The 21,786-nt window shown below is 40.3% G+C and overlaps 1 protein-coding gene across 1 annotated transcript; it reads left to right on the forward strand.

Annotated features, from left to right (window-relative positions):
* The first annotated feature begins 983 nt into the window (after window positions 1-983).
* Window positions 984-21,519, forward strand: LOC135747187 (CD5 antigen-like). Its single transcript, XM_065265855.1, has 7 exons — window positions 984-1,193; window positions 1,293-1,595; window positions 3,428-3,733; window positions 3,831-4,130; window positions 4,300-4,394; window positions 5,166-5,258; window positions 21,054-21,519. The coding sequence occupies exons 1-6, from the start codon at window positions 1,013-1,015 to the stop codon at window positions 5,253-5,255; spliced, it is 1,275 nt and encodes a 424-aa protein (XP_065121927.1). The 5' UTR covers window positions 984-1,012; the 3' UTR covers window positions 5,256-5,258; window positions 21,054-21,519.
* Window positions 21,520-21,786: the final 267 nt, after the last annotated feature.

Consider the following 21,786-nt stretch of genomic DNA (forward strand, 5'->3'; position numbering starts at 1 on the left):
GATTAGCTCTCAATGCAATGCTAACAGGAGTTCATATAGGCTATGTCCACACGATCATTTTTTTTCTTTGCTCTAAAAAAATAATCCGTAAACACAAAACCACTGAAACCGACTGAAAGCGGTGTAGTATATATGCCGGACCAGTATGGGGCGCTGTAATTCTGCCACAGATATACACTATACACGGAGAAGAAGACTTTGAGCATGCGCATAACCAACGTATGGTGTTGTCCATTATCGCTTGTTGGTCACCACAATTGCATAGAAGCAATAGATTTTGCTGTAATAAAGCTAGTAGGCTTTAGTAGCTTCTGTAGCATGAACACAATTACGTAGTCCACCGTTATTGTTGTTGCTGTTACGTGTGACGCTTCCGACACGTGATGTGATGACGTTTTCGCTTTACAAAATATACGGATTGGCTGTACAGACGAAACCGCAAGGGTGTCGGTTTTAGATTTATCCACTTTAGGACCCGGTTTCAAAAAATAGCGGATTCAGTCTCCCAAAACGTTGGATCAGTGTGGATGAAACGGCAATACGATAACAAATTTATACGTATACAGTGATACGTGTCTCCATGTGGACAGCCCCATAGTCTTTACTACCTTATCAATATGAGCCGAATCTGATCCAGAAAATGTAGATTACCAAGATGATCGATTTTTGCCGAATTTTGCCAGCACAGCTTGAGCAGGACATAACAGATTGGTAAGGTATACCTATACGTACCTAATAAAGTGTCTGGCGACTGTATATATACATTGTCTGTATTTGGGATTATGTAACACTGCATTACATTGAACAGAATTACAAGATTTGTAGAAAACAAAACGCAAGAATCCTTTTTACACATCTCCTTATGGTTTTCAATCATTCTCCTTTAGATGTTAGACTGGTAGCTGGAGATAATCTTTGTTCTGGACGAGTTGAGGTTTTATATAATAATCAATGGGGAACCGTCTGTGATTCTGGCTGGGATTTAGCAGAAGCTGCAGTGGTGTGTAATAGCATGGGCTGTGGGACTCCGATAGCAGCAACAACGAAGGCTTCCTTTGGGCAGGGTTCAGGACCCGTTTGGCTGGATGATGTAAGTTGTTCTGGGAATGAGGCAACAGTAAAAACTTGTCTATCAGATGAAATAGGAACAACCAGCTGTAGCCATTCAAAAGATGCTGGAGTCATCTGTCGAGGTAACCTGAAATCATCTTTTATGAATAAAGGTTTAATAAGAGTACAATTTAGTATGTCTTAATGAGCTTATACTGTATATGTGAATTTTTTTCCTGCAGATATAAAGCTGGTGGGTGGTACGGGTCCATGCAATGGCAGACTTCAAGTTCTTTATAATAATCACTGGGGTTCAGTTTGTCACACTGGCTGGGGTCTGGAAGCAGCTGCAGTTGTGTGTGAAGAGCTTAGCTGTGGTGGGGCTGTACAGCTAAAGTCATATTTGGGTCCATTTATTGGGCCAATATGGATGGATAATCTTGCTTGTACAGGAAAAGAGTCAACAGTACGGAACTGTCCATTTACTGGATGGGGTGCAAGCAGCAGTTGTGCGGACGGATATTACGCTGGGGTTGTTTGCAATGGTAAGATCTTTTTTTAGCATCCTAAGGTTGCTAAGTTGGCCACACTGTGTTTGATGTGCCTGTGTGTGTGTGTGTGTGTGTGTGTGTGTGTGTGTGTGTGTGTGTGTGTGTGTGTGTGTGTGTGTGTGTGTGTGTGTGTGTGAAGACATGTTGTTCAATAAAATTTTGTGTTAAAGTTTTTTTTTACTTTTTACATAATCTTGACGTCATTGATGATTTAACCATATACCTGTGCTGAGTTTACAGGTCAAATGTCCACTTCAAGCACTGTTCTGGACAATTTTTCTGAGTTAGTTATTTTTAATGTATCAATAGCATAAATATGGGAGAAAGGGAATAACAAGCTGCAGATAAGGGTACACGCTGACCAGAAAAATAAAGCGATAATGATGCCTTCAAGTGGAATATTTTCAAATTCAAAACTAGAACGACTGAGTTATAACATTATACCAGGCATACCCAATTCCAACATGACACATAACAATACGTACATATTTTACGAGTTTTACGAATTTAAATTTTATTTCATAATAATTTAAATTGATTTAAATTTAAGTTACTGCAGAATGTGTTTTATGAATAAGGCTTGTAATTTAAATATCTTGCTTTTTAAAACCTTTCAATTGAAAAGGCCCAACTAAAGATCTTAGACCTGTTGAAATTTAAGTGCAAGACACTTAGTGCCGCCCATTAAAAACATTCAGTTCAGTCATTGATGTGTCTTTTGTCTATTTTGCAGCATTTATTTAACCTCATCTAGACAGTATACTAAACTATAAGTAATCTGAAACTTGCCAGTGCCTGTCATAAAAGAAACGTAAAGAGATAAGCCTTGCAAATGCATTGTAAAGTGAGCATCAGACATGTCTGAAGATAATTGCATCTATGGCACTGTTTCAAATGGAACCCTAAACACTCTGGTCTAACTACAAATCTGCACTTTCATGATGTAATGCTGCTTTGACTGTCGGGCTCAGGATAAGTCTGCATCAAGGGCGCATTTTGACCAAAAACGGTCTCCATGAGCACCATTGTCAAACCTAAAATGCCAAATGGGATATCCTATGGTCTTGTGGACTTAACGGACACGCGTTGGCCATCGTAACACCCAATTTACACTTCTGCGTTAATTGTACGCCTTAGCTCCCTACGTCATAGCCTACGGTGTAGCCTGACGTGCACACCTCCAGAAATGTAACCACGTGTCACTTCTGTGGGGACCGCAAGCACTGTGATTGATCTGCTAGAACCCCTCCTGTCAGGTAAAAATACCGCATAATATCGCAAAAATGCATTGCATTTCCTCATATATAACAACTCAAGCTGCAACAAAGGCGCTGTCTACTTATAGTACTTCCGTCACTGATGATGCTATTTCAACAACATTCCAACAACAAGGTGCTGCTTCTTTTGGCTTTATCCTTGATACTGTAACATGCCCTTGGACATTGCCTACTAGCGCTCTGCATGTGTAATAGCAGATCGATGCGAACAGTGATACAGAAGTATATATGAAAACTAATGCGTAATTTAAGTAGAGGCTATGGTGTAGACGTTTAAATCACATGAGGTGCACCATTTGGGACGCAGCCAATGCTGTCTCAAGCAAAAAATTAGAAACAAAAACTTTTTACATTTGAACAGTAGATTTACTCAATCATGAAGGTAGTTTGTAAAACTTACCCACCAAGTGTGATGCAATTGACAATTTAATATCAGACAGTTTGTGGCTTTTACCCACAGTTTTGTGAGTATGATAAGACAAAGTATACATATCATATTGTTTCCTGTTTTTAAACATTCATTTACGTTTTTTATCCACTCACCTTTAGATGTTAGAATGGTAGATGGAAATAATCGGTGTTCTGGAAGAGTGGAGGTTTTAAAAAATAATCAATGGGGAACTGCCTGTGATGCTGGCTGGGATTTGCTAGATGCTGCAGTGGTATGTAAAAACACGGGATGTGGGACTCCAATAGCAGCAACAACCGGGGCTTTTTTTGGACAGGGTTCAGGACCCGTGTGGCTGGATGAAGTGAGATGTTCTGGGAATGAGACAACAGTGAAAAATTGTCCATCAAAGCCATTAGGAACAAGCAGCTGTAGCCATAAACAAGATGCTGGAGTCGTCTGTCGAGGTAAGTTGAAATGACTATTCATGACTCAACATCTCAAAATATAATTTAATACCTGTACAAGCTTATACTCTATAAAAAAAACTAATATTTCCTGTAGATATAAAGCTGGTGAATGGTACAAGTCCATGTGATGGCAGACTTCAAATTCTTTATAATGATGACTGGGGCGCAGTTTGTCACACATCCTGGGGTCCAGAAGAGGCTGCAGTTCTGTGTAATGAGCTTGGCTGTGGTGAAGTTCCAGTGCCGCAGGCATATGTGGGTCCAACTGTTGGGACAATATGGATGGATAATGTTGCATGTTCTGGAAAGGAGATAACATTGCGGGACTGTTCATTTACTGGATGGGGTGTTAGCAGCTGTGTGGATGGACTTCATGCAGGAGTTATTTGCATCAGTAAGATCATTTCTGAAACGTCACTACTGAGTCACAGTTAACTTCAAATATTTATTATGAATGCGGGATTGTAATTCAAGTAGCATATCTGACATTCGCTTTTTTAGCAAATGAAATATCTAGAGTATGTTTGAAATCATTCTTCTCTAAAGTCCCTTTTATGTCACAGGATTTGTGAGAAAAAATGTGGTGAAGATTGTGATTACAGCTAGCACTGACATAAATGTCAATGATCTTAATAACATGAAGACTTTTTTGGACCAGGTGGGTAAAATCCGTTTACTTGTGTAATCAGCCAACGGTGTAGTGGGCAGCGCTCCGATATGCGGTGCTTTCGCACTTTCGGTGACCTGAGTTCGATTCCTGGCTCGTGGTCATTTGCCGATCCAATACCCCTCTCTTCTCCCTGTAATTTCCTGCCCTCTCCTCAATTACTGTTTAACAAATTGTGTAACCAGTTGAATGACTATGTTTTGTCAGACAGTGAAGACTAGACACAATTGTAAGATTGTTTCCCTTTAAGACTAGTACAACATTGTTTACTAATATGGCACATCTTATACAAAAATATACAATGTAGCATGAATGCAGTTCCTTGCAAGAAAGACAATGTTTTAGATTAAAAAAAAGTAAATACTTTTTTATAAGAATTGATTTCTTTTAATAAATTGCATATCAGCTTCTAAATTCAAAGAAACAAATGATTAAAAAAGGTGTTTATGTGGCTCAGTTGCTAGAGCATTGCTTTAGCACCGCAAACCCAAGTCATGGGTTCAGTCCCAGGTGAACACACATTCTAATGCTTGAATGTAAATTAAATATTATTATTTATATAATAATATATTAGTTACAAAACTCCCTTAATATTCTTACTACCAGTTTTAACTGTAATTTTATATTTATAACATTTTATTGATGTAATTGTCATCACTCTATAACATTCATTCATGTGTATTAATCCACTCCTGTAATTTTAATTTGCTAAATAAGATTTCTCTGTTTTCAGTTAATCTGTAATTTCTTTTAATCTCACAGATAAACAAAGTGGTTAAAAGTAAAGGAGATTATTTTGCCAAATGGAGAAAACAGCATGACGGGAAGATATTCCAACAAATAACAGCATGACAGGTTTGTAAACTGAAAGCTGTTGCTCTTTCTCTTTAGTGAGCATTATATATTTGGATGAAATTTGTCAAAACATTTCTCTAATTTTGGAGATACTAGAGGAACACTTCCCAGTTTTAGAGTTCTTGCAGAAACTAAGAGCAGGCTTCTCAAAAGAACTCAAAGTTTATGTGAGTATTTTAATAGGATTTATACCACGGTGTTGAATGCTTAAGTGTGCAATAATTTTTTAGGAAACAGACGTGAAGTTTACTCCACTTTAAGAGACACAGAGTGTCTTGTGTTTGCAATAATGAGACAGAAATGTCTGTGAACAACCATCACTGTCCATAAAAAAATCATAATTTTTCTATTATCTGCAGTACAAAAAAACTATGAAAACCCAGTGAAGCACTGAAAAAACAATCTAGAAATGACAGTTTTCAAACACAGGATGAGATATAATACATCCGTTGAGTGCACGCCTGTAACAGGGGAATGTACTTGACCTTGGAAGTGTAGTTGTCACAGTGGAGTTTTCGGATGGACATACTCCCTTGAAGGGTGATCCAAGGAACACATCGTCAGTACTGGACCTCAGGCTTCATTGGACACTTTGGCCATTGTAACTAAACATCCTCAGTTGAGGAAGGCCCTACGGTGTGATCAAGTCCCCGCAGTGTATCCCCAATCACCAAATCAAGCCGGAGCCCAGCAAGAGTTTTGTCTCTTTATCCACAGCCTCTGGCTGCTTCTCTCAGCTGCCTCTAACAGTGCTTTGATGGCCTGGTGCAGGCTCTGACATTTGATTCCCAGGTCTCCAAGCAATCTGGTGGTAGAAACTGCCACAAGGTCCCTGTACCCCACCTCCACTGGGCGTACTTCAGTTTTCCATCTGGGATCTTGTGCTTCAGCAGCTAGCTCAGCATTGCGTAGTTGTTTTCTCTTGTATGTCTTATCCACTGAGTCCTTCCAGGGTACAGTGAGTTTGATGATGAAGACCTTCAGAGAGGGGGACCAGAACACTATGTCATGCCTAAGTGGGGTTATTGCAATCTCTGTAGGAAAAAGAGCTGCCGACCAACATCCACTAACATCCACTAGCATCTACCGTTTGTTTTCCAGGGGGGCTGCGAGGATCTTAAGGACTTGGTTATGATGCCCAGTGTAACGTCCCTGGGTTAGGTTGACTCTATTTCAGGTTGGTGTCCTAGTTGGTAGCCCAAGGTCTCCCCTTCCCTGCAGGACGTGCCTCACTATGTCTGCAAGTCTGAGAGTGGCTGCTTCCTCCTCCATTGCACTGACTGGTCTCCATTTGTGACCTGCCACCAAGGTAGGTGCGTTGTTACCATTGCATCACAAGATTCAATCAATGTCCTATGGAGTCTTAATTAAGCACACTTGAATTCTCTGTGAGACTAGTACCGGGCAGTTTGAGGGCGCAATCTCCATAGAGCCCTATGGTGGTAAGGCATCGAGGAGTCACTGCAAGCCATTTCTTGATGAAGCCTGTGATACCTCTTTCCAACTTCTTCACAGTTGAGATTGGGACCTCAAGAATGGTAAGGGGCAACTGCACTCAATGAAGATGCCAAACTGTAAAACACCAGGCCTTCAATCTTCCAGGAGGAAGCTGAGTGTTGTTAAGGCTTGCAGCCCTCTTCTGATTTCTTTCCGCAGCTGCTGTACCTGATCCTCATCCTTCAGGCTGGCATCATACCACCTTCCAAGGCTCTTAACAGGCTGGTCAGACACTGTTGCGAAAGGGCTCCTCTCCAATGAATCTGCAGTCAAAGAGCACTCCCTTGAAGGCTTTATCTTCATGCGAGCCCAGCTGATGTTCTCTTCCAGTTTTTTTTGAGCAGTTTTCTGGTACATGGAGCAGTGGTGGTCAGAGTAGTGATGTCATCCATAAAACCTAAAGAGGGTAGTAAGGCATGTTCCCCAAGTTAAGCTGCTGCCCCCCACTACCCTTTTTGACACCCGGTTGATGACATCCATTGCCATTGTTAAGGCCAGGAGTGAGATGGTGCATTCTGCCATGATGCCAACTTCCGGGGATTGCCAGGACATGGTAAAACCAGCTGTGGTAAAGCAGAAATGCAGGTCTTGAAAGTAGAATTTAACCAGGGTTGTAATTAGGGTTGGGAACAAACCGGAAAAAAATCTACAAAAAAAAAAACGGAAAAAAATCGGCGCCTATAAACAGGCACGTTTGTTAAGAAAAATAGATTTGATTCTCATTTACATTTTTATATTTCAAAACCGGGAACCGGGAATCGTTAGGCAGAACTGGAACAGGAAGCGGAAGCGGAACCGGAAAATTTCTGACAATACCAAACCCTAAATGTAATGGTTTCCGGAATGTGAATGAAGGTGAAGGCGGCCCACAGGAGTTCATGGGGAACTGACCCAAAGCATTAGCAAGATCCAAAAAGACAACATGGAGGTCCTTTTTCCTCACCTTTGCGATTTCGATCTGGTGCCAAATCATGAGTGTTTTATGCATCCAGAAAAGCCTGAGATTCCTGCTTTCTGTACTAATGTATCAATGTACTTATTTCTTTAAAGGAATTCAGACATCCTTTTAGCAATGATGTTGAAGAAGATTGTAACCCTTACATTTAGTAAAGATATTGGCCGAAACTGGCTGATGTTTTCCGCCGCCTAATCCTTTAGGATCAGGACCTGCCCTACACCACGCTGTTGGCACAATTTTTCTCTGCCATACTGTTCTCATGAGCTTCCAAAAAAACCTCAGGACATGTGTTCATTCTGCGTTTCTGTGGGTTTTCTGCTCTGTGGAGAAATGTTAATCTGTTTTTTGATGTCCGCTTAAAGCACCTCAATGCCTTCCTTTTCCTCCTCCAAGGCTTTCTTCCACTGCTTCTGAAGTTGCCTCCTTTGTTGGATGGGACACTTGATGAGACACTTGAGGTTGGCAAATTATGAGACTTTTTCTGGCCTTTAGAAAATAAAATATTAAACAGCAAACATAATAAATTAACAAAAGCCATGTTTCCATTACCATGATTTTATGTGCATTTTGAAGTATCTCATTAAAAACAAGTGATGAAAACGCCACATTTTGATAAAAAATCCCTTAATTGGCAAAAAGTGTTACGCTCGCATTTTTAATTTATCTAAAATAGTAAATGCTAGTGTCACAGAGTGACTTTTTGGGGCGGAACTAAAGTTGGTGGAGATTGGTTCCGCCCGGACTGTAAAATGCAAACACAGGCACTTCCAGGAAACTCCAGGAGGAAAATTAGGATTCATCAGGCGCAGGTGTGTTAAGCGAGCGTTTGGATTGGACAAAGGAGAGAAGAGGAGGAGTATATAAAGAGCTTCAGGAGTTGCAAACAGGGCAGTTTTATTCTAGCCCGGGTGTAGGCAAGTTCGGTCCTACAGAGCCACAGTCCTGCAGAGTTTAGTTCCAACCCTAATCAAACACACCTGAACAAGCTAATCAATGTCTTTAGGATTTAGACATCAGGTTAGATTATCAGTGCTTAGGCTAAAATATGCAGACTGCGGCTCTCTAGGACCGAACTTGCTTACCCCTGTTCTAGCCGATCTGGTGAGAGGAGTAGAGCGTCTGGGCGAATTCAGCGGTGAGAAGGCGAAGGATATTATTGACTGGGTGAAGAAGGATTTAAGGACAAGAGTGACTGGCCTGAGTATATAACATTTAAATGATGATCTGTGAGACAACTTATGCAAATCAGTGATATATTCTGAGTAACTGCAATAGGAATACTCAATGGAAGTGTCACCGAGGAAGATCTCCAGCGATTGGTAACCGATGGTGGGAAGATTATCCGACAGCTGAAAGGAGAAGGAGACAAAGGGGGAGTGTTATCTCCGCCTGTGAGTACCTCTGAGCACTTGCAAACCACATCATATTGGAGTAGTAAACCATTCAGCGAGTGTTGTGAGTTCTAGCATACAGGTGAGCGTACTTAGAGTGTGTGGAGTGCAGTGGGTGAGTCCTTGTCTTTGCCGTGAGTGTGTACACTTGAAAACTTGCAGTGCTATGCTGTGTTTGTGCCGTCAGTAATCACCTCTAGGCTGGACGAGTCTTGGTGAAGCAAGTGGACGTCGAGGCTGGTGAGGTGCCATCTTTATTTAAATGCCATTAGCAACATCCTGTATGGAGACCCTGCATTGATACCCTGCATCAACATTCTGGATCTTCCTGTCCCTGCGGAGGCGGTGGTGAACTAATCCAACAAGAGAGACTGGTGTGAGTAAAGCGGAAAGTATATATATATATCTATATGCAAGGAGAAAGCTTGGCTGCTGTAGGAGGATAATTAGCTGTGTGGATAACATTACCTGTTGTGGAGCCCCTTCAAAGGTTCACCCCTGTCTAGATCTCTTGTCCCGTCAGCTGGAGGAGAGGAGAGGGAAGCGTTAGGCTCAGCACAACAGTTTCCAGCTTCAACCGCCGTCTAGTGGAGCCTCCACGTAGGCCAGTGTCCAGACGCTTTCGCCGCTTAAGGTCTGTAAGCCCCATCTACCTACTACTTCGCAGTCTACTTTTCATAAGTCCACTGCCCAGGAAGAGTTATGTTATGTGAAGTACCCGCCCGCTGTTAAGAAGTTAAAGAGCAACAGTAAAGCCTAGTCGTCTGTACCTTTCTGCCTAAAGCTAAGAGCCAGCAGTTTGAGTTGTACGCTACCTGAAGCAACAGTAAAGCCCCAGTCGTCTGTAAAATACTTACCTTCTGCCTAAAGCTAAGAGCCAGTAGTTTGAGTTGTACACTACCTGAAGCAACAGTAAAGACCCAGTCGTCTGCAAAATACTTACCTTCTGCCTAGAGCTAAGAGCCAGTAGTAGGAGTTGTACGCTACCTGAAGCAACAGTAAAGCCCTTACCCTTCGTCCACAGCCGAGAACTAGCAGATTGTGCTCTATGCCGCCTGCGAGGAAAGCAAAGCCTCAGTTACCCATAAAGTGCTTACCTGTGTTTCCATCGCAAATAGAGTGACCTCCCTCCTGCAGTACTTACCTGTGCCACCATCCAGGAAAACGGCAGAACACTTACATCAGCAACCCCCCACATTTTAACCTGACGGGCAGAGCCGAGCCCGGCAGCAGGAGTGCTGCTCCCCTGGCTGTAGGGCGAGTAGGAACACCCCTACGGGACCGACTTGGAGTTGGGCACAAACAAGCGCAGGTATCGCTTCATCACCCTTTAAATACTCACCCTCTGTTTCTCCTTACGCCCAGGAAGAGGAGAGTGTCCCGGATCGGTTCACTGCAAGCAGAACATAGAGAAGTCCAGTGAATAAACTGTTTGTCGTTGCAAAAACCAGGAGATAAGCAAAGGAAGGACCCACCTGAGCTCTGCCTGCGATGGAGTCAAGGAGACTCGAAACTGTGCCTTTCCAGTTGGATTTTAGCTTTCCCCTTTCCCCGTATTTTTAAGTAATTTAAATAAAGTTTGTTTTAATTGTACTTACGCTCTCTGTGTGTCTGGTCATTGGGGTGGTTTTAGGACATCCTCGAGGTGGAACCTAAGAAGGGGCGTGACACACAACATCTGTGGTCCGCTCCGACCTGTGACACTAGTAATGGGAGATGAAAACGCATTTGCCAAAATAATTCAGATGTAGTAGAAATTAAATCCGTGGGACTGACTATCTTCCATCAAAGATGTTGTCTTTACAATACATGGGGCGCAATCTCCTTGCTGCTAGTGCCTTTGTCAAAAATGCTGCATGTCTTTTTCTGTGCACAGCATTCAGTTTGGCAATCACAAGCTGCACTGCTATTAAATTAATATCTTGCCCGATCGTGACTACATGCAGTCCTGTCTCTATTTTCCAAGCATGCCATTTATTTACTGTTAGTTACTAGCTTACCAATAGCACTGTCATTCACTCAAACAACTTGATGGAACAAACCTTTCGCATTTGTTTGTATTTCTTTTTTCCAATTTTGAAAAGATTTGCTTCAAGTTTTGCTGGAAAACTAGCTACTGATTGTTCAGTATTTTGCTTCATGCTAAATTATGAAACAAAATAAATAAGTAGATTAATAAACAAATATTGATATGCGTACTTGTTCCGATATACTAAATATATACTGAAACAAATTCATTAAAGAGCACCAATGGTCAGATTCACGATTTTACATTTCCTTTGGTGTGTAGGTGTGTATTAGTACGTTAACGATAAGCAAAAGCTACATACCCCAGAGTAAACTTTGAGGCGAGTTATCTTCTACAACGTGAATATCTTTACTTGGACAACAAACAAACAGGTTGTAGGCAACAGTTTACATTCTGGGATTGGTGATGTAGAGAATTCCTCCTGCTTCAGACTCACAGCCAGTAAATTAAAGGGGGGGTTTAATGGTATTTCAAGCATTCTGACTTATTAACACAGTTATAGAGTTGTTTCCTCATGCTAAACGTAGGCAAAGTGTCAAAAATGCAGTTGGGCGTGTTTCAGAGTATTTCTGTGCCGAATGCACTTCGCCAGGGTTCGTACAAGTTTCGGCTAATTTTTTTCGATTACGGTTCTAACTGACGTTTCAGGGGTTTTCGATACGTATCACTTCTTTATATGGGCTTCCGCCGGAAAACTTCCCCCGGAAAACCCCGCCCAGCCGTCAGTCAGCGGGAGACGCTAGAGCTTGCTAACAGCTTATCACGCCACTCAGCTTTGTTTAATTTCAAAAGTCAACAATGGCACAACAAGAAGTGTGTTTTTGGATGTAAGGAGAAGACATCCAGCCTTATGGAAACAATGGATATAGTTTATTATCCGGATTAGCAGCGGAGTTTTGCGTGTGTGTTTGATGCGGTGGATTTTCATGACGAGTTACACGTGGTAAGTAAGACTTCTGTCTTATGTTGGAAATAGGCGCGTGTATATTATATAAATGACACGAACATGTAGTGAATCATAAGTTAAAACAGTGTTGTATAGTGTTGCATGACTCGTACTCGCTCCTCCCGTGTTATAACTTCTCCTTCTTCATTTTTTCGTACGTTATCGGAAAGATTCGGTAAAGCTAATCTTTCTTTTATAAATCTGATTAAACTAAAGACTCTTCAGAGATATAAAGGATGTCATACTACTCCATAGGTACTCCAGATTAATATCAGAAATGCAGAAACAGCGTGTGTTACGTGAGCTTTAACTTGTGTTACCATTGCATTGTGACCGAATCTTTCAAACATGGTAAGGAGCATCACATTTCTGGCTGATGTAAGAGGCATGTACATAGAACAATCACGAAATACAGACTAGCTGGCCAATCAGGGACACAGAGCTTTATAAATCTGTGCTTTTCAGGAAAAGAGTGAAATCTGGAGCAACAAAAATGTACGGTACTGTATGTGGAAAATAATGATTTTTTACTATAAACCATGCAAACACATTTTATTATACTAAATACACAAAATAAATTGTTTTTAGCAATAAAATAAGTGCTGTTTAGCAAATAATTTAATATGGATACTTTTTTACAGGCTTATCTGTCTCATTCTTGCAAAGGCATGGTCTCTCATTCTCTCTCTCTGTCTCTCTATCATCAACAAGAGTTTAAGTTGAACTGTTTCAGAAATTAATACTACCCACAAAGTATTTTTAAGGACAAAATGATAAATGTGATATAAAACATCTAAATAGTGGCTCGTGTTGTGCTATAATTGAAATAAATATCTCGGTAACACTTTACAATAAGGTTCATTAGTTAACATTAATTAAAGGAACAGTATGTAGGATTGTGGCCAAAACTGGTATTGCAATAACAAAACTTGTGGCTAAAACTGGTACTGCACTCACACAGCTGGGGTGTATTCCAGAAAGCAGGGTTAACTTACCATCAGATTAACCCCGAACTTTGGGTTGATCAACCCCAAACTTGCTTACTCGGGGTATGTCGGTTCCAAAACACAGTTTAAGAGTTAGTTCAATCAACTCGCTGAAAGTAACCCAGAGTTAAAGCGCGCTCACGGTAACAACATAAAGGCATTGTCAATGGATCGCAGATTTCACGAGTCACCATGGAAACGTCAGAGAACTTAAAAGTTTTTAAATGAGAAATAACATTATAAACCAACACTTTCTGGCAAAATCAACGTTTTATAATCGACTTAGAAGTGCGTGATTACAAAACAGATAAAATTAATTAATTAAATAATTAATACGAACCTATTTTACCCCATTTAAGTCCAATATTGTATGTGTCTCAACGAAAATACACACAATATTATTTAAAATAATCTAAAACAATCTAAAATAATTAATATAGTAAAAATAATCATAGATTTTATATATGATTGTAAACATATGAATTATGAATATCTTTTCCCTTGTGAAAAGTAACAATGGTTTTACTACAGTAAAAAACATGGTTACAGTAAAACCATGGTAACCACAAAATAACCATGGTTTTCAAAAAACATAGTTAAACCATGGTTAGTGTAGTAAAACCATGGTTCTGCTGATAGTAATCAATGCACCAAAAAAAAAACATGGTTACTACAACTATACACCAATAAAACCATGGTTAATTTCACAAGGGTTGTGGCACATAAAGTGCAAATCTGTCATAAGGCTTATTTAAAGGGGTTTTTTTTAGATATGATTGTATTGTGTAGGCATAAAATGCATTATGATAATATTCACTATATTGTACTTATTTTACTTCTGCTCCTTTGGGTGACCCTGTTTAGTTTTAGGACTTTCCTTGTATGACACTGTGTCACCATCTTTTTTAACATTTACTGATAGCTGATAGATTTATGCACCCTCTTTTATTTGTAAAGCTTCCTTACACTCCTTACAGATTTTCAATAATGTTGTGCAATGCTTTTCATTACACTACACTGTAATGCTTTTCATTACACTTCATTTGCATTGGACCATTAGGATCTGCTGAGACAGAATTGGAGAATAGAAATGTTACATTAGTGTCAATAGTAACATGTTGTAATATGTCCTTTATCATCTAATATATGCAAATATCTCAATTTCCCTTTGCTCAAAAATGATAGCTCTGGAGAGCAGCTACAAAAGGCCCATTTTAAAGAAATAAAGGAGATTTAGAAAAACACCAACTATAGATCAAATGTAGAGAGAGGGCTAAGGATCTGCATGTTTAAGAAATAAATATTATACTATGAAATATATATTTATAATTTCATTTCATTGTGTACATGATTCTAACTGATAATAGAAAATCTCTGACCACTATGCCATGTCTGTGATTCAATGGTGTTTCATCTAATGAAGTCTGTGCTTCACCTGTGTCATTCTGATCAGTGTTAAATCATGCCTTTGCTTCATGGGTGTCATTCTGTGGGCCAGGTCAGATGCACATGCCTATCAGAGACTGCAGCCAGGGGTAACTTCTGTCCCTCAGTAATTATTATTATGATAGGCATCATGTGTTTCTATTTGTTATACCCATTTACTGTAACATTGTCACATTGTCACTTAAGTAACATAGGTTAAGATTCATTAATGACAATGTATTTGCACACACATTTATTATAACTTTAGATTAATCTCAAATTATCTAGTAAGCGAAAGATGAGGTTATTTATGAATTGACAAAATTGATATGGAAATGTACTTTATTGTTAACATTAATTAACTGATGGAATTGTGTTTCATACATCCACTGATATTTGGAGATATATTAATAATGAACATAATTAAATGTATAGTAATTAGTCCAATCACAAATATCAATCCATGTTATTAAAAAAATAGTTTCTTTAAAAAAAATTCATAACACACATTTTTTTAAGACAGCAATAAATATTCGCGACTGTAAATGCAATAAAATAAAATAAATGCTTTAACATTGTAAAATTATGCAAAATATATGCTTCCACGCCCTCTGTACGCTCGTCATAAGTACACGCATGCGCAGACTTCCTCCGGAGCCTCATTTTATTAACTAAAATGAACTTACCTTGCAACATAACCTGCTCCGGAGCAGGTTATCTTCAGAGAGTCAGTTGCTATGGTTACTTACATAACCCGAAAGTTACCTCCGTTTTTGGAACCGAAACCAGAGGTTATCCGCTTACTTACTCCTAAACTTACCCGGGTAAGCCACATAACCAGCTTTCTGGAATACACCCCTGGTGGCCAATACACAACATGACAACATAAACATCAGTTGAGGGCTGCAAATCCACTTTTTAAATGACAATATCCTGGCCAGACCACTGTTGTCAGTGATATACGTATTTGAAATGAAAATTATTTCTTAATGTCTAGTGACATATCAGGGCCATTTTATGATTAATTGATATAAATTTCTAACATACTGTTCCTTTAACTACATTAGGTGACATGAACTAATAATGGACTGCGCTTATACAGCATTTATTAATCTTTGTTAATGTTAATTTCAACAATTACTAATTTTAATACACAACACCTGAACCCAACCCATCAGGACCAACAGCAGAAAAGAAGATTTAGGGGCAAAGACCATTAGTCAAGTGGCCAAAAGCCTGCAACAAGATGATGTGGAAGGAGACCAACACCGATCACTGCAACATACTGGAAGGGATCAGAGGCACAGACAAATGAGCTACTCATTCAATCCCCACCAAGTCCAGAAGGCGGACAGGGATAGATCGCCTTGTCAAGGAGATGAGGCAGTTGAAGAAGCAATGGAGGAAGGCTATAGAGGAGGAGAAGGAGGGTATAAACCTTTTGCAGAAAGAGATTTAGGGCAGGCTTGCAACACTGAGGAGAGCTGAAACCTCCCGAGGAAGCACAAAAGAAAGAAGCAAACAAGATCACGCTTCTACAAAGATCCCTTTAAATTTGGGAAGTCTCTTCACCAAGGAGAGGAGCGGAAGTCTCTCAATGTCAAAGGCCAACCTGGAAGAACATCTGAAAAACTCCTGCACAGATGACAGACACCAGGAAAAAGTTACACTCCCACATGACATGTCACCAGTCAACCCACCAGAGCACGAGCTGGATATCAGTCCACCCAGGTGGAGTGAGGTAGAAGAAACCGTGCGTAGAGCAAGGGCCGCATCGTCTCCAGGCCCCAATGGAGTTCCATACAGGCTCTACAAAAACGCTCCAGCTGTCCTGCGATTCCTCTGTAAAACTGAGAGTTGTGTGGCAAAAGAAGGAGATACCAACATCCTGGTGGAAAGCCGGAGGGATCCTTATCCCCAAGGACTCGGCAGAGATCGGGCAGTTCCGACAGATCAGCCTTCTAAACGTGGAGGGAAAAATCTTCTTCAGCGTGGTCGCTCAGAGGCTGTCAGGATACCTGCAAAGAAACAACTTGATTGATATGTCAATCCAGAAAGCAGGCATCTCAGGCTTCTCCAGTTGTGTAGAACACGTTAGTGCAAATGCCGTTGGCTCAGTCCCTCACAACCTCCTGTGGACAGTCTTTGACTACTTTAGGGTCCCAGCAGTACTCACAACCCTTGTCAAGGCCTATTTCAAGGACGTCCAACTCTGTGTGACAACAGCAGAGTACACAACAGCTTGGCAATACCTGGAAGTGGGAATCATGGCCAGCTGCACCATCTCCTTACTGGCCTTCACCCTGGCAATGGAGGTCGTCATTCGGGCCTCTAGATGGACAGTTGGCTGACAGCGAGTTAGTCCTGGGCTGAGGCTGCCGCTAGTCTGGGCCTACATGGATTGAGCAGGCTTGCATGAAGATCAAGCCGAGCAAGTCCAGAAGTATCTCCATCATCAAGGGGAAGCTGTCGGATCACTGCTTACACATTGGCGAGGAACCCATCCCAACTGTCTCAGAGAAGCCAGTGAAGAGCCTAGGTTGTTAGTATGATGCCTCCCTTAAAGACAAAGAGCAAGTAGGGCAGCTCAGGAAGGAGGTAGCCCGTGGCCTGGAGAACATTGACAGAACCCTGCTTCCAGGCAAGCTGAAGCTCTGGTGTATGCAGTATGGACTACTTCCACGTCTCCTGTGGCCACTTACCCTCTATGATGTCCCGCTCTCAAAGGTGGAAAAGCTGGAGAAATTGGTCAGGTCATATGTAAGGAAGTGGTTTGGCCTTCCCAGGTGCCTCAGCAGAATTGGTCTTTATGGCAAAGGGATGCTACACCTGCCCATTACTAGTCTGGTAGAGGAGTACAAGTGTGCCAAAGTCAGACTGGAGATGATGCTACTGGATTCGAGCAATTCATTTGTAGCCCAAGCTGCCCCCATATTCTCCACCGGAGGGAAGTGGACCCCATTGGCTGCAACTGAGCAGGCAAAGGCAACACTCAGACACAAGGACATTGTGGGCTGAGTGCAGGAGAGAAGGAGTGGTTTTGGACTTGGGGCCAGTACACCAGTATGGAGCAAAACCTCTCCATCTCAGAGACGCAAAATGGTGGTCCAGGAGGTACGTCAGGAGGAGGAAGCAAGAAGGTGCACCCAAACTGTGGCACAGGCAAAGCAAGGGCAGTGGATGGTATGGGAAGGAGTGGAGAAGAGGAAGATCTCCTGGAAAGAGCTGTGGGAGATGGAGGCATTCAGGGCAAGCTTTACTGTCAGGGCTGCCATGATGTCCTGCTTTCTTCCGCAAACCTAAGCCAATGGTATGTCGAGGACCCTGCATGCCCTCTATGCCCAAGTCTAACAACACTGAAGCACATCTTAATGGGATGCAAGACCAGCCTCACACAAGGCCACTACACCTGGCGGCACAATTGAGTGCTTAAGTGTCTTGCTGCAGTGTTGGAAAGTTGACGGACAAGTGTGAATGCCATTCCTCCTGGGAGTGCGAGGATACTGCCTGGGTCTTCAAGTGAGTTGATGGCACCTAGGGAGTGAACCTGGGATACTGGGATTAACTGCTGAACCCTCTGGAGGTGTCCTGGGCCTATCAGCGAAACACCCAGGAAGGAGGGCTCCCACTTGACACCCCAAAGGATGCCATCACTTAATTGACCATCCCACAGAGTCTCAACAATGCCTAAGGTAAGTATTAAGGGATATCAACATCCTATACAATAGACCAGTGTTGTTGGGTAATTGGGGTAGATAGTATGCCACCGATTGCCACTGAACCTGCATTAACAACGACAGTGGGGCCTCTGGCCTTATTCAAACGGGTTGGCACGCATGGTCGGGTTGTGGTGAGATTTTGCCGTTTTCTTGTGGTCTTGTGTGTTGCGGCAAAAAGTATGCAATACAGAACCGTTTGCCACTAAACCTGCATTAACGAAGACAGTGGGGCTTCTGGCCTTAGTCAAATGGGTTGGCGTGTATGGTCGTGTTGTGGTGAGATTGTGGGTGATCGAGGTTAAGTTATGTTAAGGGTTTATGCACTGAGTCACACGAAAGGAGCAACCTCAGGATATGGAAGGGCTGAGGAACAGTGTGGCAGAGGGTCACTCAATTGCATTAAGGGATATCAACATCAAGTCCTATACAACAGATCTATGTTAACTAATGAACCTTATTGTTAAGTGTTACCAATAACTCCTGTCCATTGAGTTGTAAACGGCCACGACTTTTCTAATAATTCCACAGCCCATTATACCTTACATTTAAAACACTTTTTAGCAGTGTTCGAATTATGTCAAAGCTTATGGGGGGTCCCCTAGCTAAGCCCCACCCCCCGGCCAAGCTCCACCCCCCTCATTATAGGGTCGCTGTGATTTCACAACGTAAGATGTGATCGTCCTTGATCAACAATCATCTGATCCTGGTTTTAATCAAAGAAACCCCAAATTACCCTTAACTCAAACTCTAAAAAAAGTTTACCCCTCAAATTAGTGTGAAACACTGGCAAGGGCAGAACTTTTAAACAGAATAGGGGTGAAATAGGGTGGACTCATTCTTAAATTACATAATTTTACTATATAGTAGTGGTTAAATGGATGATTACATTGCGTTTTTTGAGTCATAGATTGAATAATTTTCGGATCAGCAAAACTGGAAATTATGAGCATATAAAAATAGAAAAGAACAAAGTTACAAATAAAGCAAGATCTAACAGTAGTATTTAGGTACATAAATAGAATCAAATGAATAATAACACTGTTTTCTTCACTGTATAAATTAAATATAATTAATCTTTTTAAAGATACATAATTTTAAAGATAGTTATCATGCCACCAGGTTGAAGGTTGCTGTCCCCAGCACTCACAGCAGCCCCATTCGCGTAATTTGCGGGTGATATACGTCCCCACCGCTTTATGACCAAGTTGATTGTGCCCCAACTTCCGACCACGAAGTAATTCTTGCGTTCATAATCATAATTAGGGTCCATATTCATTTAAAACTCATGGACAACGCATGACGCGCCGCCGCCTTCTGCTTTTCAAAGCGGTCGCCTGTGAACACGAGTTTTGTTTTAGACGCGTCTGAGTGCACTTGCTGCACGTTTAGATTTGAAATAAACTTAAGGTAAAAAAAGGGTAAAAATCTACCGGTAAGTTATATATGTAAAAATGATTAATCTATTAATAGTTATTATTCATCTAGTTCATGCAAACGGGAAAAAATATAGGGGAAAACATTTGTTCCTTTTCAGCAGTTGATAACTTGATAGAAGGTAAATTTCGTATTTTTTATATCTACCGGTAAGTTATATATGTAACAATGATTAATCTATTAATAGTTATTCTTCATCTAGTTCATGCAAACGGGAAAAAATATAGGGGAAAACATTTAATCCTTTTCAGCAGTTGATAACTTGATAGAAGGTAAATGTCGTATTTTTTATATCTACCGGTAAGTTATATATGTAACAATGATTAATCTATTAATAGTTATTCTTCATCTATTTCATGCAAAACGCTAGGGGAAAAAATATATGGGAAAACATTTGATCCTTTTCAGCAGTTTTTGAATAAGTTTAATTGAATAATATTAAAATACCTTATGGTAGGGCTGCATGATTATGGCAAAATCATAACTGTTTTTAGACTATTTGCATTGAATTGGAAACGATATTTTTGGAAAATATATTTATTGCAAGGCTGCAAAGAATAGTGCAGTGAGGATTTAATTATATTATTTTAATATAGTCAGTGGTGAACTAAAGTGGGCCGGTCTAAGACATGAAACTCCAGGGCTGAAAATGAGTCCCACTTCGGCCCTGCATGTTACATTTTTCCAAGGTTTAAAAAAACACATGCAAAAAATACTGTCTACAAAAAATTATTTATTTCTGAAAGATGCGTAGTTGAGCGATAGGCTAAGTATTAAAGAGACTATCATTTATTATCATTTAAGCATGATTTCTTCTGCTTTCCTAATAAAATATTTTGTGTGACTGGGTTGACGCGCCGTCAGTCTGAGTGGATAGCTTTGCCACTGTTATGAAATAATTGTTTGAGAAGATTAAAAAAATAAAAACCTTAAACCTAAAGATTGCTAAAGATTCTTACCGCAACTGAGGTAATAAATACTCCACACGCAGATAGAGACATTAACTCGTCTGTCAATTCCTCCCAAAAACAGCATGAGGCGCACTTGCGAGTTTCTTTATTTCGGACAGAAGTCATTTGAATTATTTTATTGCGAAATTGGTACAAATAATGGACAGTATCGCTTTGTGACACGCAAAATGAGGATTTTAAATTTATTTAGTATTTTAATTTGAATAAAAACCAGGGGACCCCCCTAATTTATATTTTTGTGCTTTATGGGGGGTCCCTTAAGGCTTATAGGAGGTCCGGGACCCCCCCAGACCCCCTTCAATTCGAACACTGCTTTTTAGAGTAGTCTACAATTTCTTTAAATGCTTCCAGTGTGGCATTTTTGTGAGTCTTTTAGTTTTTATATACATCATAACATATATGTTTTTGTTATTGATTATTTTATATGTTGTTTTTACAGGTCCTTTTCAAAGACACTTATCAAAATAATACTGCCAATCTTCTATTCTACACCATGTATATCTTTTTAAATAGTAAATATTGTATAATGAAATTAAATGCACGCACTGTACTGAATCCCACTTGATTATAACATATTTCGTATAAAGAATCTGAATTATACAGTAGTTATGTTCTAAGCTTATAGTATTTCACATGTATAACCATTGTAGTAGCATAAGATAAAGATTAGTCATAATTTTTTATTTCAATTCAGACATGTAAATACGTTTGCGATGTACCCAAATATTCCAAGAATCGTCTGCACATGTATGTGCACATAGAATCTGAAATGAAAAGTATTCAATTCAATTCAAATCAGTTTATTCATCCCCATGGGGCAATTAAGAGACACGAAGAGCAGCACATTCCACCACATACAATACAATACATCACCAGTACAATAAGTAAAATAATCACATTCACAACAGTACATGAAATATATGTAATGTAATGTCACTGTGTGGTAGTATAAGTTTACTGTATGCCCTTCAGTAAAATTGTGTTGAATTAAAGAAGTTTCAGCTCAGTCATTCATGTGTCTAAGTGTGTTGTTATCACTAGGTGGCACCAGGAGTTAACTTAGAAAATACAACACTTTTGTATAATCTAAGAAGCATATATCAGTACATCAAAATAATTTGTGGGACCTTTTTTAGTTTAATCTCCAGTAATTAGTTTGTTGCACTTTAGAT

Source organism: Paramisgurnus dabryanus, chromosome 1, assembly GCF_030506205.2.
Source record: "Paramisgurnus dabryanus chromosome 1, PD_genome_1.1, whole genome shotgun sequence".
NCBI classification, from domain to species: Eukaryota; Metazoa; Chordata; class Actinopteri; order Cypriniformes; family Cobitidae; genus Paramisgurnus; species Paramisgurnus dabryanus.

Bases quoted from the DNA above. Each gene is read 5' to 3' on its own strand.
- LOC135747187 (XM_065265855.1), top strand. From the start codon at position 1,013: ATGGGCTGTGGGACTCCGATAGCAGCAACAACGAAGGCTTCCTTTGGG. The intron at 1,596-3,427 runs GTAAGATCTTTT...ACTCACCTTTAG, and splicing joins CGCTGGGGTTGTTTGCAATG to ATGTTAGAATGGTAGATGGA. The intron at 4,395-5,165 runs GTGGGTAAAATC...TTAATCTCACAG, and splicing joins TGAAGACTTTTTTGGACCAG to ATAAACAAAGTGGTTAAAAG.